General features: G+C 32.7%; 1 protein-coding gene and 3 pseudogenes across 1 annotated transcript in view; 3 read left to right on the top strand and 1 right to left on the bottom strand.

Annotated features, from left to right (window-relative positions):
• The window catches only part of LOC145985070 (uncharacterized), a 91,546-nt gene that overhangs the window by 39,070 nt on the left and 26,993 nt on the right, over positions 1-25,483 (top strand). Inside the window, exons 6-8 of the mRNA XM_083118641.1 lie at positions 20,640-20,767; positions 23,004-23,144; positions 25,128-25,285. Of these exons, the coding sequence (XP_082974767.1) occupies positions 20,640-20,767; positions 23,004-23,144; positions 25,128-25,285 (427 nt within the window). The remainder of the gene's footprint in view (positions 1-20,639; positions 20,768-23,003; positions 23,145-25,127; positions 25,286-25,483) is intronic.
• LOC145985804 (NADH-ubiquinone oxidoreductase chain 1 pseudogene) lies at positions 7,127-8,076 on the top strand (annotated as a pseudogene).
• On the top strand, positions 11,683-13,068 carry LOC145984863 (NADH-ubiquinone oxidoreductase chain 5 pseudogene; annotated as a pseudogene).
• LOC145984862 (ATP synthase subunit a pseudogene) lies at positions 14,994-15,671 on the bottom strand (annotated as a pseudogene).

The following is a 25,483-nucleotide window of genomic DNA, read 5'->3' as shown; positions in this document are numbered from 1 at the left end:
CCTTACGAGAATTCAGCACAACCTTTTGTTAGACCCTTTCTTCAAATGTGCTGAGTTACATTCTTGTTCTAATTGATGGACGGCAATTTCGTTTTGAGACAGAATGTTCAGAACTACAATGTCAGGATGTTTTCGTGTTCGGCTTTTTGAATGAGTTTGGATTTATGTTCAGATCTCTACTAAATTATCATTTGTTAAGTTTACTATATTTTCATGTGCGTAAAAATATTTGGGCAACCTGCACACCTCTGACAGAGGGTTCCCTCTACCTCCCACCCGGCCTTCTTTCTGCAAGCGCCATTTGAGAAAGCCCTTTGTTTCTCTTTTGTTACTATAGGATAAATTGAAGATAAAAGGATATAACTGCTCAACAACTGAATCTTAATAAATATGGATAAAGTGAGTACTAGTTTCTCCATATTTATATACTACCGCATCTCACTTTTCCCAATTGTCAACTGAATCTTTTTGAAAATTGTAGAGTCTAAATGTAAGAATGAGCAAAAAGCAATATTTTAAGTGGGGTGTAAGGGGTACCGTCCACGTAGGCACCCAAAAGTCAACCTCACTTCCACGTAGTGCACCCTGGACTAAAGACTAACGAGGCTCTGGCGACTGGCCCCATGGCCAGTATAATTTTGTTTGTGTTGTCCTGTGTTTTGTCCTTATTTGTGCTGAGTGTTCTTTGCAGCCTCGGCTTTTAACAACAGTCAGAACATTTTAATCTTTTATGATTTTAATTAAGCAACGTTAGAGTTGTTACGTGTAACGGTAAGGGGCTGGACCCCGTATGGTGTGACGGGTGCAAAATAGCCTTGGTGCTGATGCACCCAAAAGTTTTAAAATCAAATCAAATCAATATTTTAAGTAACATTCGACAATTAAGGGTCCGGGGGGGAAGAAACACTTATTATAAACATTGTGAATCTGTTACAGGCAAATATTGTTAAAACTGATAATACAATGTTCGAATTATCAATGTCACTGCATGAAAAGGCTGCTCAGGAGAAATTTCGAAAACGTTAAATTGAACGAGTGGCTTCCAGTTTGATAGGTTTATTAATTTCAAACAACAGGGAACATAGTGCAGTACTAGTGACCATGTTTTAATAGTTAACAAAAAATCTAGGTCAGATATAATTGGATACGTCAGTGGTGTTACAATTACATGAAGGGCATAGGAAGCATTCTTAGCCTCTACTAAATAGTTTGGGGTGCCCATTTTAAAGCGCTTATCCATATCAGAAAATGAATTTCCTAAATGTTGGATCGTAGTATGGCTCAACTCCCTTTCTCATTTAAGATGAAAGTTGTTATGGTAGGATTCAAATTTAACAAGTCTCTACTGCGGTTATAGCGTGGTCCTAAACCAAGTTAAATTTTAGCTCTAACTTCAGAGTATCTTTTATCTTGTGATTTTAAACAAGCCAGCCCAACATCCAGGCTACTTCATATTCATCGAATTACTGACAATTTCAAACCTACGAAACGAAATATTCTTCTTTTATATTTTGTAATAAATACTTCAAAAGTGTATTCTTTCTTCTTTCATAAATACGCAATTTACTTTGATTTCTCATTTAGCCACTTTTGGCAAATTGTGACGATGAGTATGAGTGATGATATGGTAACTGATGAAGTGACACTCACAAGGAACACCTATGCCTGGGACGAGATTTGAACCTGGAATCCCTAGCATTGTAGCACGCTGTGCTAACCACTCCGCCACACAAGATCGGCAAATTCGTAATTAAACATCCATATAATAAATGTTCTTGATTTGTTGGTCTTACAACCAGAAAATTGTTTAAGCCATTGCTAAAAGGATTGTTTTAAAGAAATATAATCAAATTCGTAAGAATGGTAAATCTGTTACATTTTCATTAATTCAATTTACCAATATGTTCTAATTAATTATAAAAAATGCAACGAGACATTAAGAAAAAGTTTTGAAAATAAAGTAGCCTCAAGTGGGGATTGAACATAAGACCTCCAATACCTGCCTTAACCACTACACCATTTCGCCAAACTTGAAAATTGTGAGTCTTCTCGGTCCTTTGTGTATCCTGCTTCTTACGCTTATAATTTATTTTGTACTGGAATGGAGTTTGAAATAATCATGTCAAAGGCATTGTTTTTAACGCTGAATCTACTTATGTGGTTTCATTGGGAATTCTGAACTGTCTCCTCAGTTATCATCAAATGATTTTACTTTAACAAGTTAAATTTGCACAGAAGATAAAATCCACGTAATTATTGTTATGGTTTATTAAAATAATTATATTTACCCCAAGAAAACAGGGAGGAGGGGTTCTTCGAAAGGGGAGCCTTATTATATTATTGCCCTGAGCGTAAAATTTTCTGGCTAGGGTTCTGTAATGTCTCGTGAAACAATAATTGAATCGGTCGTACGGCTGGAGCATGTTATTTGGTTTGCCAAGGTTGAATTTTCTATCTTTATCTTAAGTTGTGTAACAATTTGTGTTACTCAAATTGTTAGTTTTATAAACCCACTCACAAACACTATTTATATGCATGCATATTTACATAATTTAATTTACTACATTTAACCAATCATGCCGTAATTAAATACTTGATGGGGATTATAGTATGTTTTGAGGGTGTGAATGATATGATTTGGGGGGATGGGCACCCCTGAGTCCACCAGGTATCTAACCTGGGACTCCCTTGATTACAAGACGACAACATTACCGCTATGACATCAGGGAGGCAAAAAAAATGTATATGTAAGCCCCCGCCCCTCAAAAATCCTGGGCACACCACTGGCTTTAGTGTTCAAAAGGATTATTCGTGTGTTATCCGTTACGGTTTTGTTTATAAGAAGGCAGGACAAGAACGAAAAGTTGCATCCTTTATGTTGTATAAGTCATTGCTGTCAGAAGCAATATCAGCAAGCAACTGCTTTGGAACAGCCAGACATAACACTGGCACCTATAGAAGCCTCCCTCCAGACAGACTGCCACCAACGGACAGGCTGCGGAATAGAAGGTTCTGTGCATTTTCAAGATAAAGCCCTTGTTGAAGGCAAGATAAACTGGACTACAGCTTTTTTTTCTTCAAAAAAATCAGCAGCATGCTTATTCCTGAACCAAGTTGCAGAAAAGAAGGAGGAAGGATTATTGCATTGTAATGGATACACGAGCAATATTCCCTATAATTTTTTTCGCTCGTTCCTCAACTAATATCGGATAACTGGGGTTGGCAATTCTTCTCTCTCTTTCCCCCAGCAAACAAGAAGAAACGAAAGTTTTCCAAGCAAGTTCCTCCCCCCTCACCCCTCTGTCTCTCCTGTCCAAATAAGTAAAAGCATGGGTAAAGAAGTACGAATAGTGATTGAGCCATGTTCTCAAGTTCTCAATTGTCCACGTACGTGTTTTTGAAGGGGGAGAACAAAGACAACTCGGTCACACTTTTAGAATGTGTTAAAACTAGTGTTGGGTGATACATCGCAATATTGGAAAAATAGCATCCAGGCGATATCAACTAGATGATATATAATCATGATATTTTGGCGATATGTATCGTGTCTGAGATAATGTCAGCGATATATTTTCACAATATTTTAGCAGTATGTATTGTATAGATGATATATCACCGATATCGCGATACGGATAAAAAAAAATATTGTTAAATACGGAGAAACTAGTACTCACTTTTATCCGCGAAGCTGTTTTTTCTTCTTTTTCAATTAATTTCAGTGGCCACTGCCACCATCCTCGTTGGAACTTGCTGTGCTGTTGCTTGGCGTGCGTCTTTTGTCCGTAGTTCTCTGGCTGCCGTTAGGTGCGCCGTGCATCTTGGAGCAATTTTTTGAATAGTCGTTATTACTAGGCAGTTAATTCATGTTATTCCTTCTATAACTTCTGGTATTCAAATGTGAAATGGAGCAGCTCCTATTTTTATTAATAAAGCTATAGTGAGAAGTTGGGGTTGCATATTGAAATTTGCAGCATTAATTATAATTAATGCTGCAGCCAAAATTATTGATGATGCTAATGCTTGAATTAGGAAGTATTTAAGTGATGCTTCTGTATTTCGTTGATTATTTGGTGTGGAAATTAATGGGATAAAAGATATTAAGTTAATTTCTAAGCCTATTCAGGCTCCATATCATGAGGTGGAAGAAATAGAAAGGAGGGTTCCTATTGTGAGGGTCAATAGGAATATTATTTTTTTGGGGGTTGTGAGCATTAAAAAGGGAAGGATTAATTATAAACCTTCATATGCGGGGTATGAGCCCTCTAGCTTAATTAGCTTACCTTTTTATTATATTTTGGTGTATGATGCACTATGGGGTTTGATACCACTGGAGAAAGTTTAATTCTTTCATTTATAAAAAGTTCATTTCTATCAAAATAAATAATAAGAACATGTTAAATTTCATGTATACTTTACCCTATCATGGTAATCCTTTTTCAGACATCTTATTTATAAAAAAATTATAATAGTGGGTTAATAATATTATTTATTAGACTTTTATTCTTATACTTAATAAGTAGAACCTATTTATTAAATAATATAAAATACTTCAGAATCATTTTTAATCTTATCTAATTTTCTTTTAAGTTTTTGTAGCCTAACTTAAAGTAATTGACTTAATTAACATGTCATTTTAATACTTATTGAGTCTAGAGAAAAAAGAAGTTAATATATCTATATAGAACACAATTTTGAGGGAAAAAAAAAATTGTGTTCTATATAGTACGGGAAAAGTGAGTAAAAATAAAAAAGGGGGAAATTTTCGTGAGATAATTTCTAATTATAATTTAATTTAATATAATATATATTATGTAATAATAAAGAACCTCTCTTTATATTTTAGAATTAAAGTTTTATTCTAGCTTAAATCTCCTTAGTTAAATTTTACATATGTATTTATTAAAGAGAGGAAAAATCTCCTCCAATTTTTTATGGGTTGAGATGGTATATTTGGATTTAGTTCGCAGTGTGTGGGTTTGTTTAATTTTAATGTAAATTAGATTACAGGATTTTAAGTTTTAATATTTATTTTGTCCGGCTAAATTCGTGCCAGCTGCCGCGGTTAGACGTGGGGACATAAGTGGAGAGCTGTTGGCTTAATTGTAGTAATAATTGATTTTGGTTGTTTATATTTTATTTATTAGGTGAAATTTTTAATATAATTTGTTCTTTATTTTTATTAATTCTATAAAGGTGATATATTAAACTAGGATTAGATACCCTATTATTATCATTGTAAATTTGGTTTGAGTAGTATTAGTTATGATCTTGAAACTCAAAGAATTTGGCGGTGCTTTATTCTATTTAGAGGAACCTGTCCCGTAATCGATATTCCGCGTTTTATTTGACCTACTATTGTAAAATATCAGTTTGTATACCGCCGTAATTTGAATATTTAAATATATATATTCTTTTTTTTTATTGGAATGTATTTCAGGTCAAGGTGCAGCTTATTAGTGGGTGGAGATGGGTTACATTATGTTGATTTGGATAATATATTGGAATTATATTTGAAATTGGATTTAATCGTAATTTTGTTTTAGAATAACATTTTGGTTTATTAGCTCTAGGGTATGCACACATCGCCCGTCGCTCTCATTTATATAGGTGAGATAAGTCGTAACATAGTAGGCGTACCGGAAGGTGTGCCTAGTTTGAATAATATCAAAATATTTCTGTTAGCTAGAATATTCGTTTACATTGAGTAGTTAGTCGTGCAATTCGACATATTTTAATAGAAATTTTATTACTATTTGAATTTTGTTTATAGGTTGTTTATATATGAAAAGGAGTTTTATTGTGGTTGGTTATATATTTAGTATATATGAATTAGTTTGTTATAGATTATTAGTACAGTGTTGGGATTTATTAAATATGTGAAATATTGATTTTTATTATAGGAGATGTTAATAATCGTACCTTTTGTATCAGGGAGGATTAAATTTTAATTGAATATTCTTTTTTCTCGAAGGGTGGGGAGCTAGTAAGGTTAATTTTAAGGTAAAAGTGTTATATTTTTCTGTTAAAATTGCTACTTGTAATAAAATGTTATTCGACTTACCTTATATCTAGTTATTAGGGAATTATATTTAATATAGCTTTATATCTTAATATTTTTTATATTAATATATATTATAATATTAATGTTTAGTTATGACTAGGGGGATGTGCTTCTGGTTAATATGTTGGTTATAACTTTATAGTAAACTATTATATTTATTGGTTTGGAGATTGCTAATTTTTGTAATTTTGTTATAATTTATTCGAAATTTTATTAAAAATTTAGTTTGGTTTTACTTTTTTACTTAATTATATGTTTTAATTGGTTTTATTTTGAAATTATGATTCTATTAGTATATTTATTTAATTAATTAAAGGAATTAGGCAAAATTTATTCTCGCCTGTTTATCAAAAACATCTTTTCATGATTTTTATATGAAGTATAACCTGCCCAATGACACTTGTTTAATGGCCGCGGTATTTTGACCGTGCGAAGGTAGCATAATCATTAGTCTTTTAATTGGGGACTAGAATGAATGGTTGGACGAGGAATAGACTGTCTTTAGTTAATTAATATATAATTTTACTTTAAAGTGAAAAGGCTTTGTTTTTTTAAGGGGACGATAAGACCCTATAGATCTTTATATTATTTTAATGATGTTTTGATTGGTATTATAATTATATATATTATTAAGTAATATTTCATTGGGGTGATGGGAAGATAATAATTAGCTCTTTTTTATTTAATATTCAATAATTTTTGTTATTTGGGATCCACTATTTAGTGATTTAAAGAATAAGTTACCTTAGGGATAACAGCGTAATCTTTCTTGAGAGATCCTATCGACAGGAGGGGTTGCGACCTCGATGTTGGATTAAGATATCATTTGGGGGTAGTATTTCAAATTTGATGGTCTGTTCGACCTTTAATTTCTTACATGATCTGAGTTCAAACCGGCGTGAGCCAGGTTGGTTTCTATCTCTTAATATTAAAGGTGTTTTAGTACGAAAGGACCAAATACTTATATTATATATGTAATATTGATTGATAATAATTACTATTATGGCAGAGAAGTGCATTGAATTTAGGATTCAATAATGAAGATAATTTCTTTTTATAGTATAGATGATGATATTAGATTTGTTTGTTGGAGTTATTTCTTTTATTATTTTAATTGTGTGTGTTTTAATTAGAGTTGCTTTTTTTACTTTATTTGAGCGTAGGGTATTGGGTTATATTCAAATTCGTAAGGGGCCCAATCGGGTTGGAATTTGTGGTATTTTTCAGCCCTTTGCTGATGCAGTTAAACTATTTACTAAGGAGCAAACGTTACCTACTTTGAGAAATTATTATCCATATTATATGTCTCCGGTTTTTAGTTTATTTTTATCTTTGGTTGTTTGGGTTGTTTTTCCATATCACACCTTATTATTTAATTTTTATTTAGGGGTGTTTTTTTTTTATGTTGTATAAGAATAGGAGTATATAGAGTAATATCTGCTGGATGATCATCTAATTCTAATTATGCGTTACTCGGGGGTCTTCGAGCAGTTGCCCAAACTATTTCTTATGAGGTTAGATTAGTATTAATTTTACTATATTTTATTTTTTTAATTGGTGGTTATAACTTACTTTTATTTAATATTTTTCAGGATTATTTATGATTTATTTTTATTGCTATACCATTGGCGTTAGCCTGATTGAGTTCTTGCTTGGCTGAAACTAACCGAACTCCCTTTGATTTTGCTGAAGGGGAATCTGAACTTGTTTCTGGATTTAATGTTGAATATAGTGCTGGGGGGTTTGCTTTAATTTTTATATCTGAATATGCTAGTATTTTATTTATAAGTGTTTTATTTAGTATTTTATTGTTGGGGGGATATTATTTTTCTTATTTTTTTTACTTAAGGGTTATTTTTTTAGGATTTATTTATATCTGAGTTCGAGGGACACTACCACGATTTCGTTATGATAAACTTATATATTTAGCTTGGAGGAGTTTTCTTCCGGTTTCTTTAAATTATTTTTTTTTTTTTGTTGGGTTTAGGAGCTTGGTTGTATCAATTTATGTTTAATTGCATAATAATTAGAATGTGAAGACTTCTAGAATATTTATATTCTATTTTATGTTTTCAAGACATACACTTAAAGTTTCAGTCAAGAAGTCATTTTTTTAAAATTTTATCTCATAATAGTAGGGTTGCCGGGGATATGATGAAATATATAAAATATATAATTGTTAATACTTGTCCAGTAGTAATATATGGAGTTTCTACGGGCCGGGCCCCAATTCAAGTTAATAAAATAAAGGTTGCAAATATTAATCAAAATAGTACTTGATTTAAAGGGTAAAATTGTAGACCACGAAAATTTCTTTTATGGTGTATTGGTATAATAAATAAAATTATAATAGATAATACTAGTGCTACTACTCCTCCAAGCTTATTTGGAATTGATCGTAGAATGGCATATGCAAATAGAAAATATCATTCTGGTTGAATGTGTACAGGGGTTACTAATGGATTTGCAGGAGTAAAGTTTTCTGGATCTCCTAGGGTTGTTGGAAATATTAATGAGAGTTGTATTAATATTAAAATTATAAGTATAAACCCTAATGTGTCTTTTATGGAGAAGTATGGATGGAATGGGATTTTATCCATATTACTATTAATAGATAGTGGATTATTAGATCCGGTTTGATGCAAGAAAAGTAGATGAACTATGGATATTGCTATTAAAATAAATGGTAATAAAAAATGGAAGGCGAAGAATCGAGTTAATGTGGCACTATCTACTGCAAATCCACCCCAAATTCATTGAACTAATATAGTTCCTAAGTATGGAATTGCCGAGAGTAAATTAGTAATTACTGTGGCACCTCAAAATGACATTTGCCCCCATGGTAATACATATCCAACAAATGCTGTTGCTATTGTTGCTAATATAATTATGACCCCAATAGATCATGTATGAAAATATAAATAGGATCCATAATATATCCCTCGTCCAACATGTATATATATACAAATAAAGAATATGGAGGCCCCGTTAGCGTGAATAGTTCGTAGTATTCATCCATAATTTACATCTCGGCAGATGTGTATTACTCTAGAAAAGGCTAAATCTGTTCTTGAGATATAATGTATTGCTAAAAAAAGACCTGTTAAGATTTGGATTGAAAGACACATTCCTATAAGTGAGCCAAAGTTTCATCAGTAGGAAATATTTAGTGGGGCTGGTAAGTCCACTAATGCATTATTTGCTAGCTTAAGTAGGGGGTGATAGATTCGTGCTGGCTTTGTCATTTGTAATTATTTAATTATTTTTAGGGGTCCGTGTGAAAGTCTAGTAATTTTTACAATTGCAATTAATGTAATAAATAAATATACTACTGTTATAGTAGTTATTATTATAATGGATTCATTATATAATTTTATTCCTGGTAGGGGGGGGGTGCTTCTTCAGGTTGTATATGTATCCATATTTTGTAATATTGAGGGGGTCAATAATGGATCTCTCATTATTAATATAAATAAACATAATAACATTAGGATTACACTCATAATCATTATTTTTGTTCTTATTTTGAATATTTCATTTGGTGTAAGTCTTGTTGTGTAAATAAATAGAACTAGTATTCCTCCTAAAAATACTAGGAATAGTACGTAGGAAAGTCATGTGGATTTTAGAAATGTTGACATTGTTAGGCATGCAGTAACAGTTTGTATAATTAATATAATCCCTATAGATAGTGGATGTTTTATATATAGTATTATTAGTGCTAATAGTAATATAATAGTAATTAATATTAATTGTATTTTAATATCAAGGAGTAGTTTAATAAAAATATTGGCTTTGGGGGCTAATGATGATATAATTATATCTTCCTTGATGTTTTTAGAATTAATAATTCATTTATGATTTACAAGACCATTGTTTTTATTAAACTATAAAAACTTATGTTAAGAGTATTATTTATATTAATTATTTTATTTATTAGATTTTTATGTTTTGTTTCTCAACGTAGGCATTTATTAGTAACTCTATTAAGACTTGAATTTATTGTGTTATCCTTATATTTATATATAACTTATTATTTTATTAATAATCAGGAAGAAGCTTATTTTTGTTTATTATTTATTTCATTTTGTGTATGTGAGGGAGCTCTCGGTTTATCTATTATAGTATCAGTCACACGCACTCATGGCAATGATTATTTTAATTCTTTTGTATTATTAAAATGTTAAAGTATATTTTTTATTTTATATTTTTAATCCTTTTGAGATTTAATAGTTCTTTATGAATGGTGGTTCAAATTTCTATTGTTTTTGGTTGTTTTTTATTTTTATTAATAGTATGATTTGGTATCGGAGTATGGGGGGCTGGTTATTTTATTGGGTTGGATGTAATATCTTATTCTTTAATTTTACTTAGTATTTGAATTATTTTTTTAATAATAGTGGCTAGAAATAGTATTATGCCTATTTATTTTTATCCTTGTAGATTTATATTTTTGTTAATTATTTTATTATTATTGTTAATATTAACTTTTATAAGAATAAATTTTTTTTTATTTTATTTATTTTTTGAGGGATCATTAGTACCTACTTTATTTTTAATTTTAGGGTGAGGGTATCAACCAGAGCGAGTACAAGCGGGGGTATATTTACTTTTTTATACATTACTTGCTTCTTTACCTCTTTTGGTTGGTATTTTTATATTAAATTATAGGGTGGGTGGCCTATATATATATATATTTAGATATATTAATATTAACATAAATTACTTTGTTTGATATGTTAGAATGGTATTTGCTTTTTTAGTAAAAATACCTATATTTTTGGTTCATTTGTGACTACCTAGGGCTCATGTTGAGGCGCCAGTTAGTGGATCTATAATTTTGGCTGGAATTTTATTAAAACTTGGGGGGTACGGGATTTTGCGAATTATTTCTTGTATTGAGAGATTGGCTATTAAATATAATATTTTTTGATTTGGTATTAGAGTTGTCGGAATTTGAATAATTAGTCTTGTTTGTATACGTCAAATTGATTTAAGGGCCTTGGTTGCATATTCATCTGTAGCACATATAGGTCTTGTTTTAATAGGGATTATAACTATAGGAGCATGAGGAATAAATGGTGGTCTTACTTTAATAGTGGCACATGGTCTTTGTTCTTCTGGGATATTTTGTCTAGTAAATATTACTTATGAACGATTAGGTAGTCGTAGTATGTTAATTAATAGGGGAATAATTAATTATATTCCTAGATTATCTTTATGGTGATTTATATTAAGAATTACTAATATGGCTGCCCCTCCTTCTATTAATCTTCTAGGTGAAATTAGTTTATTAAATAGAATTATTGGGTGATCCTATTTTAGTTTTGTAGGTGTTGCATTACTTTCTTTTTTAAGTGCTGGTTATACTTTATATTTATATTCTTATACTCAACATGGAATATACTATTCTGGTGTATTTTCTTGTTGAAGAAGTAATATTCGTGAATATTTATTATTATTTTGTCATTTATTTCCATTAAATTTTTTAATTATTTTTTGTTCTCCAATATTTCATTGAATTTAAAATATTTAAGTAGTTTAAGTAGAATAGTAAGTTGTGGGCTTAGGGGTAACTAAGAGTTCTTAAATCAATGGTTTTTAATTTTTTTATTACAAGTATGGTATCAATTATTTTATTGATTAGAAGAATAATTTTATTATTATTAGGGATAATATTCTTAATTAAGGATGTTACAATTTTTATTGAGTGAAATATTGTTAATTTAAATAGTTCTAGTATTATTATAACAATGTTATTTGATTGAATATCTTTAATTTTTATAGGATTAGTTATATATATTTCTTCTATGGTTATTAATTACAGAGGGTCTTATATAGAGGGGGATTATAATATAAATCGATTTATTATTTTAGTTTTATTATTTGTTGGGTCTATAATGTTTTTAATTATTTCTCCTAATATTATTAGAATTATTTTAGGGTGGGATGGCTTAGGATTAGTTTCTTATTGTCTAGTAATTTATTATCAGAATGTTCGTTCCTATTCTGCTGGGATATTAACTGCTTTATCCAATCGAATCGGTGATGTATTTATTTTATTATCTATTGCTTGAATATTAAATTATGGTAGATGAAATTATATCTATTATTTATGATTAATTTCTGATTTTGATATAATATTAATTACTAGATTTATTATTATTGCTGGAATAACAAGGAGTGCACAAATTCCGTTTTCTGCATGGCTGCCGGCAGCTATAGCTGCACCAACCCCAGTTTCTGCATTAGTTCATTCTTCCACTTTGGTTACTGCTGGGGTTTACTTATTAATTCGTTTTGGGGATATACTGATATACACTGTTCTTGGTAGGGTCCTTTTATTGTTATCAGGGCTAACGATGTTTATAGCTGGGGTTGGTGCTAATTTTGAATATGATTTAAGGAAAATTATTGCTTTATCTACACTAAGACAACTTGGATTAATAATATTAACATTATCTATGGGATTAAAGGAGCTATCATTTTTTCACTTGTTGACGCACGCTATATTTAAGTCTTTATTGTTTTTATGTGCTGGAGTAGTAATTCATGTTATAGGGGATGTTCAGGATATTCGTTGTATGGGGGGCTTAGTTAATAAGATGCCAATAACTATTTCTTGTATAATAATTTCTAGTCTTGCTCTATGTGGAATACCATTTCTGGCTGGATTTTATTCTAGGGATTTAATTTTGGAAATATTAAGTATATCTTCTTTTAATTTAGTAATATTTGTTTTACTATGAATTTCTACGGGGATAACTATAGCTTACAGTTTTCGATTAAATTATTATTTAGTTGGTAGGTCTTATAGAGGTACATCATTTCAATTCTTTTCTGATGATGGGGGGTGAGGTATATTTAAGGGTATACTAGGTTTATTATTATTATCTGTTGTGGGTGGTTCTGGATTAATATGATTAGTTTTTCCTTCTGTTTTTGTTGTTATTATTCCCATTAATTTGAGGATAGGGGCAGTTATTTGTATTTTATTAGGGGGGTGAATTGGATATAATATTACATCTTTCTTGTTTGAAGTTTATCCATTTTTTAATAATAAAATAATATACTACTTATTAGGAGGAATATGATTTTTACCTTACTTATCCTCTGGGGGATTAATTGGTAGTTCATTTACTACTGGGGGTCTATATACTAGGGCTATTGATTATGGATGAAGTGAACTTATGGGGGGGCAAGGAGTATACAAATATATAAGGAGTGGTTCTCTAAATATTCAATTAATACATTCTAACTATTTTAATATTTATTTTATATTTTCATTTTTAATAGTAATTTTATTAATAATTTATGTGTGTTTATATAGCTTATTAAAGCATAATATTGAAGTTATTAAGAAGAATAAAATAATTCTGTAAACACTTCTTGAACTTATTTAAAGCCCAGCTTTATCATGAAAAGATAATGTAATTTTATACTAAAGAAATAATGTGAAGAGTATTAATGGAATTTCACCACTAAAGATGGAAGTTAGCAGCCCCCACTTAATAAATACCCCTTAACTGAGGAAATATTCCTAATTTTATTATTAACATTAATATGCCGCCTTTCTTTGGCTTCAGTCAAGTAAGCAAGGGTAATATACACCAATTTATTCAGGTCGAAGCTGATTGCTTTTGCTTCTTGCTTAATAAAGTAAATTGAATTATTCAATACTTTTTGAATGCAACTCAAATGTTATTATTAACTATTACTCTAGCATGCTCATTCTAGTGATCCTTGGGTTCATTCATGATATAAACCTAAAAGTAAAATTAATAGAAATAGGAGTCTAACACATAGTCAATATATTAATTTTGAATTAGTAATAATAACTGTTATTGGTAATAGTAATACGATTTCTACATCAAAAATTAGAAAAATTACTGCAATTAGAAAAAATTTTATAGAAAATGGAATTCGTGCTGAGGATTTTGGGTCAAATCCACATTCAAATGGTGATCTTTTTTCTCGGTCTGTAATTATTTTTTTTGATAATAATGTGGATAATATTATTACAATTGATGCAATTATTATAATTAATAATGAGATACTTATGATTACATTAATTATTTACTTTATTTTATTATAATCTTTTTAATTGGAAGTTAAATGTACTTAAAATATACTAAGTAAATTATCTACCTCATCAATAAATTGAAATATAAAGGAATAATCATACTACATCTACAAAATGTCAATATCATGCTGCTGCTTCAAATCCAAAGTGATGTGTTGGTGAAAAATGGCATAGGATGTGTCGAATTAGACATACCCCCAGGAAGGTTGATCCAATAATAACATGTAGTCCGTGAAATCCTGTTGCTATAAAGAATGTGGATCCATATACTGCATCAGCAATAGTAAATGGGGACTCATAGTATTCATATGCTTGGAGAATAGTAAAGTATACTCCTAATATTAATGTTAATATAAGTGCTTGCATTGTATGTGAGTGGTTTTTTTCTAATAGTCCATGATGTGCTCATGTTACTGTTACTCCTGAGGCTAGAAGAATTGCTGTATTTAATAAGGGTACTTGTATTGGATTAAATGGAGTAATCCCCTTTGGTGGTCATAATATTCCCAGTTCAATTGTTGGGGATAAACTTCTATGGAAAAATGCTCAAAAGAATGATACAAAAAATAATACTTCTGAAATAATAAATAAAATTATACCCCATCGTAGTCCTATTATAACTTGATTTGTATGTAATCCTTGATATGTTCCCTCTCGTGAAATATCTCGTCATCATTGAATTATTGTAAGGAGTATAGTTGTTACCCCTATTAATAATAGTACTATATTTTGTTGGTGAAATCATCTAATTATTCCTGTTGTTAATATTATTGCTCTAATGGCTCCTGTTGCTGGTCATGGACTTTGATCCACCAAGTGATATGGGTGATTTTGATTTGCTGACATTAGTTATTTTGATTCTCTAGAGTAGATAGCAATTAATAAGGCAAATACATAAGACTGAATAAATGCTACGGCTGTTTCTATAATAATTAATATAATTTGTGCTAAAATTAGTATTGAAAGTCCAATAATTTCTAATATTGTTCCTGTATTTCCAATTATTGATATTATTAAGTGTCCAACTATTATGTTGGCTGCTAATCGTACTGATAAAGTTATTGGACGAATTAGATTTCTAATTATTTCAATACCTACTATAATTGGTATTAATAGTGCTGGTACACCCTCCGGCACTAGGTGTGCTAGTATATGTTTTGTATTATTAATTCACCCGAATAGCATAAATGATAATCATATTGGTAGGGCTAGGGTTAAGGTAAAGACTAAGTGGCTTGATCTAGTAAATACATAGGGTAATAATCCTATTGAATTATTAAATAGGATTATTGAAAATATGCTAATAAATATTAGAGTTCTTCCTTGGTGACTAACTATTCCTAAAAATGTTTTAAATTCTTCGTGTAATTTTACTATTATTATATTATATAATATAGAGGTTCGTGATTGTATTAATCAAAATGGGGCTGGAATTATTAATAATCCCAAGAATGTTCTTATTCAATTTAGTGATATATTTATAATTGATGATGTTGGGTCGAATGATGAGAATAGTCTTGTTATCATTTTCAGTATTTAATTTTTGGTTTATTTTCTATTTTAGAATTGTTATTATTTAATAATTTATTGTAATTATAATAGTTGAGAATTAAAAATAAAAAGTAAATTAATATAAATATTGTGAATAAAATAATTCAGTTTAATGGATATATTTGTGGGATAAAAAGGTATCTACAAGGATAATTTAGGTTTGACATTCCTATGTTATATATTAACTAACTCTTTTCATTAGAAGTAGTTGTTATATTACTATTTTGTGGTTTAAGAGACCATTACTTACTTTTCAGTCATCTAATGATTCTTGTATAATTTTTATCAATCAATTAATAAAAGATTTGTGAGTTGTAGTTTCAACAATAATTGGTATAAATCTATGATTAGATCCGCAAATTTCTGAACATTGTCCAAAAAATAGACCAATTCGACTAATATTTACCCCTGCTTGGTTAAGTCGTCCTGGGGTGGCATCTATCTTAATTCCTATAGATGGCATGGCTCATGAATGTAATACGTCTGCAGATGTAGTTAGTACTCGAATATCTATATTAATTGGTAGTACTGTTCGATTATCTACATCTAATAATCGAAACGAGTCTAAAGATATCTCATTTGTTGGGGCTATATATGAATCAAATTCTGCCTTTATAAAGTCGGAATATTCATAACTTCAGTATCATTGATGTCCAATAGTTTTAAGAGTTAATGAAGGTTGATTAATTTCATCTAATAAATATAATAAACGTAGAGAGGGTAGGGCAATAAAAACTAGGGTAATTGCTGGTATAATTGTTCATATTGTTTCTAAAGCTTGTCCTTCTAAAAGTATTCGATTTATTAGTTTGTTATTAAATAATGATGCTATTAAATATCCTACTAATACTGTAATTATAATTAAAATTAATATTGTGTGGTCATGGAAAAATATTATTTGTTCTATTAATGGGGAGGATCTATCTTGTAATCCTATTTGATTTCAGGTTGCCACTTTTAAGTAAGAGATACCCCTTATATTTGAAGCTTAAATTCAATGCACTTCTCTGCCACCTTAAAATTAGTTGTTAGTAAGTAGTATTGGAAGTTCTGAATATGTATGTTCAGATGGAGGTGATATTTGATATCATTCAATTGATGATGCTTGTTGTAGATTAAATAATGTTGGTCGAGCACTTGTTATACCTTCTCAGGTAATAAAAATTATAATAATTACTGCTGTAAATGATAAGATTGATCCTAGTCTTGAAACAATATTTCATATTGTGTATGCATCTGGATAATCCGAATATCGTCGTGGTATTCCTCTTAATCCTAGAAAATGTTGTGGAAAGAATGTTAAGTTGACTCCAATAAATATTGAGATGAATTGAATTTTTAATCAATCTGGGTTTATTATTACTCCTGTAAATAGTGGAAATCAATGTACTAGTCCTGCTATAATAGCAAATACTGCTCCTATAGAGAGTACATAGTGAAAATGTGCTACAACATAGTATGTATCATGTAGTACAATATCTAGTGATGAATTTGCTAATACTACTCCTGTTAATCCTCCTATTGTAAATAAGAAGATAAATCCTAATGCCCATAATATTGATGGGGAGTAGTTAATTTGTGTTCCATGTAGTGTTGCAATTCATCTAAATACCTTAATTCCTGTTGGTACAGCAATAATTATTGTAGCTGCAGTAAAGTATGCTCGTGTGTCAACATCTATTCCTACAGTAAATATATGATGTGCCCATACAATAAATCCTAGAAATCCAATTGCTATTATTGCATAAATTATTCCAAGGACCCCAAATGTTTCTTTTTTACCTCTTTCTTGAGTTACAATATGTGAAATTATTCCAAATCCTGGTAGAATTAGGATATATACTTCTGGGTGGCCAAAGAATCAGAATAGGTGTTGGTATAAGATTGGGTCTCCACCACCGGATGGATCAAAAAATGAGGTATTTAAATTTCGATCTGTTAATAATATAGTAATTGCTCCTGCTAGAACTGGTAGTGATAATAATAGTAGAACTGCAGTAATTACTACTGATCATACAAATAATGGGACTCGTTCTATAGATATTCCTATAGTTCGTATATTAATTACTGTTGTAATAAAATTTACTGCCCCCAGAATAGAGGATACTCCTGCTAAGTGTAATGAAAAAATTGACAAATCAACAGAGGCTCCAGCATGTGCAATTCCTGCCGATAGGGGAGGATACACTGTTCAACCAGTTCCTGCACCACTTTCTACAATTCTTCCTGATAATAGTAGAGTTAATGATGGAGGTAATAATCAAAATCTTATGTTATTTAATCGTGGGAAGGCTATATCTGGGGCTCCAATTATTAGAGGCACTAATCAGTTTCCAAATCCTCCAATTATAATGGGTATTACTATAAAAAAAATTATAATAAATGCGTGTGCAGTTACAATTACATTGTAGATTTGATCATCCCCGATTAATCTCCCCGGCTGACCTAATTCTATACGGATTAGAATACTTAATGATGTTCCAACTATTCCTGATCATACTCCGAAAATTAAATATATTGTACCAATATCTTTATGGTTAGTAGAAAATAATCATCGTTGCAAGAATGAGATGACTGAAATTATATAGGTGATAAACTGTAAATTTATTTATGAGTTTTAAACTCTCTCATTAAATTTTGGCTTTATAGTTAAGAATAATAATTTTGAACTGCAATTTCAGGGTGATACGTTGTAGTATTAAGGCCTAAAAGAATACCCTTTATTTATGACTTTGAAGGTCATTAGTTTAAAATTAACTTAAGACCTTAATAAAGATCTTATAAAGATATATAAATTGGTTGAATTATAGGTAGCCCACACACTGCGAGAAAAATTGTGATTACAGATAATACTTGTTCTTTTAAATTTAATGGTTTGTTGTTAATAATATTTCATATATTAGTTTTGTAATTTATTAAAATTGATGTAAGTGAGGTTCGTAAGTAATAGTATAGGGTTAATAGTGATATACTAATTAGGATTATAATTATAATTAATTGCCTAAGGTTGGTTGTTTGGATAATAACTATTCATTTTGGTAAAAATCCCAGTAGGGGGGGTAGCCCACCAAGGGATAATATTGATATGAATAATGATATTTTTTTGATGGGGGGAAGTTTTAGTATAAACAGTTGATGGACGTAGTATGTTTTGTTTATTGAAAATAACATAATGGTAGAGGTGGTTATAAGGACGTATAGTAGTAAATATGTTAGCCAAGTGTTATCTTCTGATGTTATTCTTAGGACAATTCATGATATGTGGTTAATTGACGAAAAGGCTATAATTTTTCGTAATGAGGTTTGATTTAATCCTCCAATTGCTCCAATAATTGCTGATGTTCTAATTGTTAAAATTAGAATTATATTTAAATTATCAATTACATATCTAAGTAATGTTGATGGAGCAATTTTTTGAATAGTCGATAACTGCTGCAGTAGTGGAATCTAAGTGTGGTGCGCTTGCCTGCTATCGATGTTTAGTTCGTGCGGGAAGTGCATTATGGCGTGCGTTTCCTTGATTTTGGTGTCTATGAGCGTGTGGGCAGTGTGTTTGACTCGAACCTTTTGAATTTTATGGCTATTGTATTTGATATGTCTAGCAAGACCAGTAGTGGGTTGGGCTTTTTTCGCATCTGCTAGGTGCTGTTGGATTCTTTCATTGACAGATCTGATGGACCTGCCGATGTAATGAGCCTTGCATTCACACTCTGCATCATATACACCTGGGTTGTCAAGGGGAGAGAGGAAGTACCGTTTGTGCTTGTTCAGTTTATCAGTTATTTTGGAGTTGGGTTTGTGCGCTACTTTGATCAAGGAAACGCACGCCATAATGCACTTCCCGCACGAACTAAACATCGATAGCGGGCTAGCGCACCACACTTGGATTCCACTACTGCAGCAGTTATCGCCCGGAAATAGCAGACGACGCACCAAGATGCACGGCGCACCTAACGGCAGCCAGAATACTACGAACAAAAGACGCACGCCAAGCAACAGCACAGCAAGTTCCAACGAGAATGGTGGCAGTGGCCACTGAAATTAATCGAAAAAGAAGAAAAAACAGCTTCGCGGATAAAAGTGAGTACTAGTTTCTCCGTATTTATATACTACCGCGTCTCTCTTTTCCCAATTATGAATTATATTGTTTGTGTCGATATTTTCTTGACGATATATCGTGATTTCAAATTTCCGATATTGTCCATCCCTAGTTAAAACCATAGCAGAAAGCAGCATTTAGTGACTATCAGTGTGGCAATAATGTGCTTGATCCCCGATGGTAAGGCAGGAGTTCAAGGTCGCATTGTGAATGAATAAGACTGCTGCAAGAGCAAGGAAGAGGGGAGGGATAGGTTGCCTGGCATACGGAACAGGCTTCTGGCAAATTTTATCATTGTCAGGGCTTGGAAAAAGTATAAAGTGGGAAATGAGAGAGTTAACATAAGATCGAGATAAACATCCTAATGTTGAACATGTTTTTTAGAGGGAATTAGCTGAACAAATTAAGTGGTAAACCTTACTTGCACCCCTTCCACTCCCGGCACCTTCACGGTCTATTTCTTGTGATTTTGTGAATTAATAATAATGATTTAGAACAGATTGGTGCAATATAGCAAACTTTGGTGTGTGTATATGTAATACTCCTTTTCTTTCTTTTTGTACTTAATTGTACCATTTTAATTATCTTTCAATAATACATTTTTCTCAGTTATACATTTTTCCCTTCTGTCACACAAAATGTATAACTTGAGATTTCACTGTATTATTTGTATGAGTGCTCTACCTTCATTTATTCTTGCACATAATTCAGCTATATGACATCTGACTTTATACTTATTTATATTACATGACAATAGCATTATGTGTTACAAAATATAATATATATTTCCTTTCATTATGGTTGGCTGATTTTGGTGAATACAGTTCTATTTGCTTGTTTTACAGATTTTGTATTGAGGGAGCAGGATTTCTCCAAGACATGCCGTGTGTGTGCAAATGAGAAGGGTGATACCGTACCAATATTTGAATGTGAAGGTTTGAGTGAGAAGATCATGAAGCATTTGCCCATTCTGGTAAGGAAAATACAATTAGTATGTATTTTGCTACTGTATTAACTTTCTTGCAGTGTTTAGTAATTCATCTACAGGCTGGCATGTGAAATGTCATACAGTTTGTTATATTGATTGATTCATTCATTTGACATTTTTTGGTGCTTCCGTGCATATGGTCATTTTGAACCCTTCTAAGTAAATGGAGTGAAATGCCCTAAATCTAGAACTCTTACTGTTTTATGTTATTGAAATAAAATACACGGTTGATAATAATTAGACATAAGTGAGTTACTATTTTTTTTATGCAAACCTTACTTGTAGAGGTTCTATTAATTTTGGTGATCTCTGCCACCATCCGCTTGGAAACTCATTGTTTCACTGCTGGTCTGGCTTCCCGTTACTGTTGTTTCCCTGCATGCTGCTAGGAGTGCTAGTGTAGCTAGTTTGTCTGCTGCATGCACTGGGTTTAAGTTGTTGCAATAGCGGAAGCCACATGGGATGTGCCTGACCGCTGTCGATGTTCAGATGATGTATAAAGTGTGTGTGCCTCTTTGATTTTGGTATCGATCAGCATGTGTGATGAAACTTTTTTGATATTGTGTTTGTTGAACTTGCGTTGCTTTACCAGTCCAGTAGTTGATTGTGGAATATTTTGCATCAGATAAGTGCTGTTGTATACGCTCATTGATGGTTCTCAGAGATCTGCCAATGTAATGTGAATTGCACTCATACTAGGTGTCATATACTCCTAGGTTGTCGAGGGGTGAGAGGAAATATTGTGTGTGTGTGTTTAGAGCACTGGCTATTTTGGTCACTGGTTTGTCTGCCAGTTTGATGTCATGCTGTCTCAAGTGTCTTGGCAAGGTGGTTGGATGTCCTATGGCGGTAAGGGAAAGCAAACCATTTCATTTTAATGTTGCTGGTTCAATGGTGATGGTTTGGCCATCAAGCGTGCATCTCTGCTTTGCTACACCATTCTGAAAGTTGATGCACTGTGTACCCATTCTTCAGTCTTGTGCCTGTGATTTTCTTCTCTCAGATCTTCTTCACTTGTGCAGTGAGAGAGAGTGAATATGCTGGTTCCCTACCCCTAGTTTTCTGTAGACTGTGGTGGTAAATTTGTTGTCTCGTCTTTAGGTTTAGAAAGTTGATGCTGCCTTGATTTTCCAGTTCTATGGTGAATTTGAGCCTGGGGTGATTTCATCATTTTTGTACATGACGATGGCGTTGTCTGCATATCTGCCATATCTTATGTACTGGAGTTCTGGTGAGCGAAGGATGTCTTTAGGATGCCTTTTTTGGTTAAGTGCATCACAGTATTGGCTATGGGTGCAGAAAGAGGATTATCCATGGCCAATACCTCTGTCTGTATGAAGTATTTGTCTTCAGACTGAAAGTAATTGTGTCGAGACAGATGTTCAATCACTTGGATACCTCAGTTACTTCCACTGGACTGATTTTGTTGATTGTAAGCCATCTTTCAACCAAGGCGAGGGATTGTTTTCATTAAATTTGGTTCAAATTTAATTTTCAACATCAGCCAATGCATTTCTGGAGTATGGGTGTCTTGCAGAGGCTGCAAAAATGCCACATAACATTTTTGTGAGGTCTAAATATACTGAAATGTATGCATAATTTTCATAATTTTGACAACAGGATAGCTGCGATAGCTCAGTCGTTATGGCATCTGACTACCATGTGAGAGACCTGGGCTCGATCCCCTGCAGGGGGAGAACCAGGATTTTTTCCACCTGTTCAAGCAGCTCTGGCACCAATCCAGCGTCGTATAAAGTGGGTACCTGGAGGAAACTCTGGGGGGTAAAGGCAGCCAGGGGCATGGTGCTGATCACATCACCCCCATCTTTGACCGTGATCAAAAAAGTGTGGGGCCCTAACTCCACACCCCTTCATGGCATGGTGCATAGCACAGGGGAGTACTTTACCTTTACTTTACCTTTTTTGACAACAGGATTGTGGGAGAAATGCATTTTGTCATTATTATCTTAAATTAGGGATATTTTAAAGAAAAATTCTGATAAGATTGATATGACAGTTATAATTAAACACTATATTTTAAAATTTGTAATTATTCTGAACTACTTTTAAATCATTTCAATTTCCAAGTAGCGTACATTGTGTCGTCACAGTCTGTTATCTGGTCAGGAGTATGGTGTAGTGGTGAAGTGCCATTTGTCACTATGGTGTGAAACCTTCCCCAAAGTGCACATTTTGATAATATGTTTCTTATCTTTTGTAGGTAACTCCAGGAGATGGGTTACCATCAAAAGTATGCAGAACCTGCCAGAGACATATTGACACCTGGCAGGAATTTGTGGATCAGAGTGTTAAGGCTGATGAAGTGCTAAGAACAAGATTAAGAAAACAACACATGATTAAGGTTTGCCTGAAATCGTTTTTTTTTTTTTTTAAATCTCGCATATCATACCATTATTTTCAAGTATTAAGTATAGACATTGCACTTGAAGCATTTGATGGAGATATCTGCAAATAGCTTTGAGATTTGGAGAGAAGTTAGTCAATGAACATGGTAACTTTGATTCAACGTCAATTTCTCTTCACCAAAAATTGAAGAAACCTTCACCATGAAATATTTTGCTTACTGAAAAATGTCAAAGAGGCTCTGGAAAAGATGTGACTCTTCAAGATAAATACTAACCTCAGCACAATGTCTACCAAGTAGCGTTTGAAGAGGTGAAACATTATTGGTGCAGTTCCATCACCAGTAATTCTGCCCAATTTTATGCTTGTATCAGCCCTAAACTACAGAAAAAATAATAATTCTGTGTAACTTAAAAATATATACTCTATGTGATCAGAAGTATCCGGACACCCACCTGAAAATAAAGTACAAGTTTGGGCAACCCTCCATCGGAAACACTGGCAGTCAATACAGTGTTGACCCACCCTTAGCCTTAATGACAGCGATCACTCTCACAGGCATACTTTTAATCAGGTGCCGGAAGGTTTCGTGTGGAATGCCAGCCCATTCCTCGCAGAGTGCCAAAATGAGAAGAGGTATTGATGTGGATCGGTGTGGTCTAGCACGAAGTCGGCATTCCAAAACATCCTAGAGATATTCTATGGGATTCGAATCAGGAGTCTGTGCAAGCCAGTCCATTAGTGGGACGTTGTTGTCGTCAAACCACTCCCCCACAAGCCCTGCAGTATGGACGGGTCCTCGATCGTGTTGAAAGACACAATGGTCATCCCCGAATTGGTCTTCGACGGTAGGCAGCATGAAAGCTGTTAAAATGTCAACGTAAGTTTGTGCCGTGACATTGCCATGTAAAGCAACAAGGGGGCCAAGCCCCCTCCAGGAGAAACATGACCACACTGTAACCCCGCCACCTCTGAATTTCACTGTCGGCACTATACAGGCTGTTAGATGTCGTTCACCAGGCATTCGCCACACCCACACCCTACCATTGGATCGCCACATTGTGTACTGTGATTCATCACTCCACACAAAGGTTTTACACTGTTCTATGGTCCAGTTTCGACGCTCCTTGCACCACACGAGTCAGCGTTTGGCATTTGTCTGTGTGATGTTTGGTTTATGGGCAGCTTATCGGCCATGGAAACCAAGTTGCCGCACCTTGCGCCAAACAGTAATGGTGCTTGGAGTAGATCCTGATGCAGTTCGGAATTCATGTGTGATGGTGGCGATGGATGATTGACGATAATGCTACACGACCCTCTTCAACACTCGATGGTCTCTGGAGGTCAACATGGGAGGTTGGCCTGCATGCTTTTGGGTTGTACACATCCCTTCACTATAACATCGGAAACAGTGGACAGAGGGATGTTAAGGAGGGTGGAAATCTCACACAGACTTCCTACACAAGTGGCACCCAACCAACTGACCACGTTGAAAGTCATCGAGTTCCTCAGACCATCCCATACTGATGTCTCACACTGTCTGCAGACTACTGAGTTCGCTGACTATGTGTTCCATGCTGACTATGTGTTCCACGCAGTAGATGGCAGCACTGTGTCGCCCTTTATGATAAACACACGTATTGCGGTGTGTCCGGATACTTTTGATCACATAGAGTATATATATATATATATATTCACGTACTAATTTAGATGACCCTGTTACCGTCAAAGAATCGCAGGTCCAAATAAAATTTCAGAATGGTATAATTAAAAATGGTAGTAGTATGAGATCATTGTTCCAAAATTCTGTTTGCTTTCTGCTCAAGATTTTTATTTTTAATTTTTATTTATTTTCATTATTTACTACAAGTATGTCTTTATCAGTAGCCAAATACACAGTAAAAAGTGATAAAATAACTTTTCATGGTTGTGTATGTTGTTTGTGAAAAACCTTTTCCAAATTTGAATTTTTTTATTACAGCAGGAAGTGAACACTGTCAGTGGATCTGAGTTGGTGGTAGCAGATGACCAAAGTATTGGCTTGATGGTGGATTCAGAAAATACACAACTTCCGGAAGTTCTAATGGTGATAAAGACTGAAGCCTCAAATGAGGATTACACCAGCTGTGCTGTTGAGAGGTATGTAGGGACAGAATTATATTTCAGTTGCTGTTCACAAGCAAAAGAATACTGAATTGGTGATTTTGCAAATCACACATTTCTTACACCAGACATTAATTTGATGAGAGACTAATGAAGTATTTTATCAAATTCTGGATAGGGCTTGAATTGTTCCTTTGTATTCGTTTGTAATGAACTTCATTATTTCATCATTCA

The sequence above is a fragment of the Lepisma saccharinum genome, chromosome 3 (genome assembly GCF_977018435.1).
Source record: "Lepisma saccharinum chromosome 3, izLepSacc3.1, whole genome shotgun sequence".
NCBI lineage: Eukaryota > Metazoa > Arthropoda > Insecta > Zygentoma > Lepismatidae > Lepisma > Lepisma saccharinum.
Note: the sequence above shows the minus strand (reverse complement) of the source record. Positions and strands in the feature narration are given on the sequence as shown.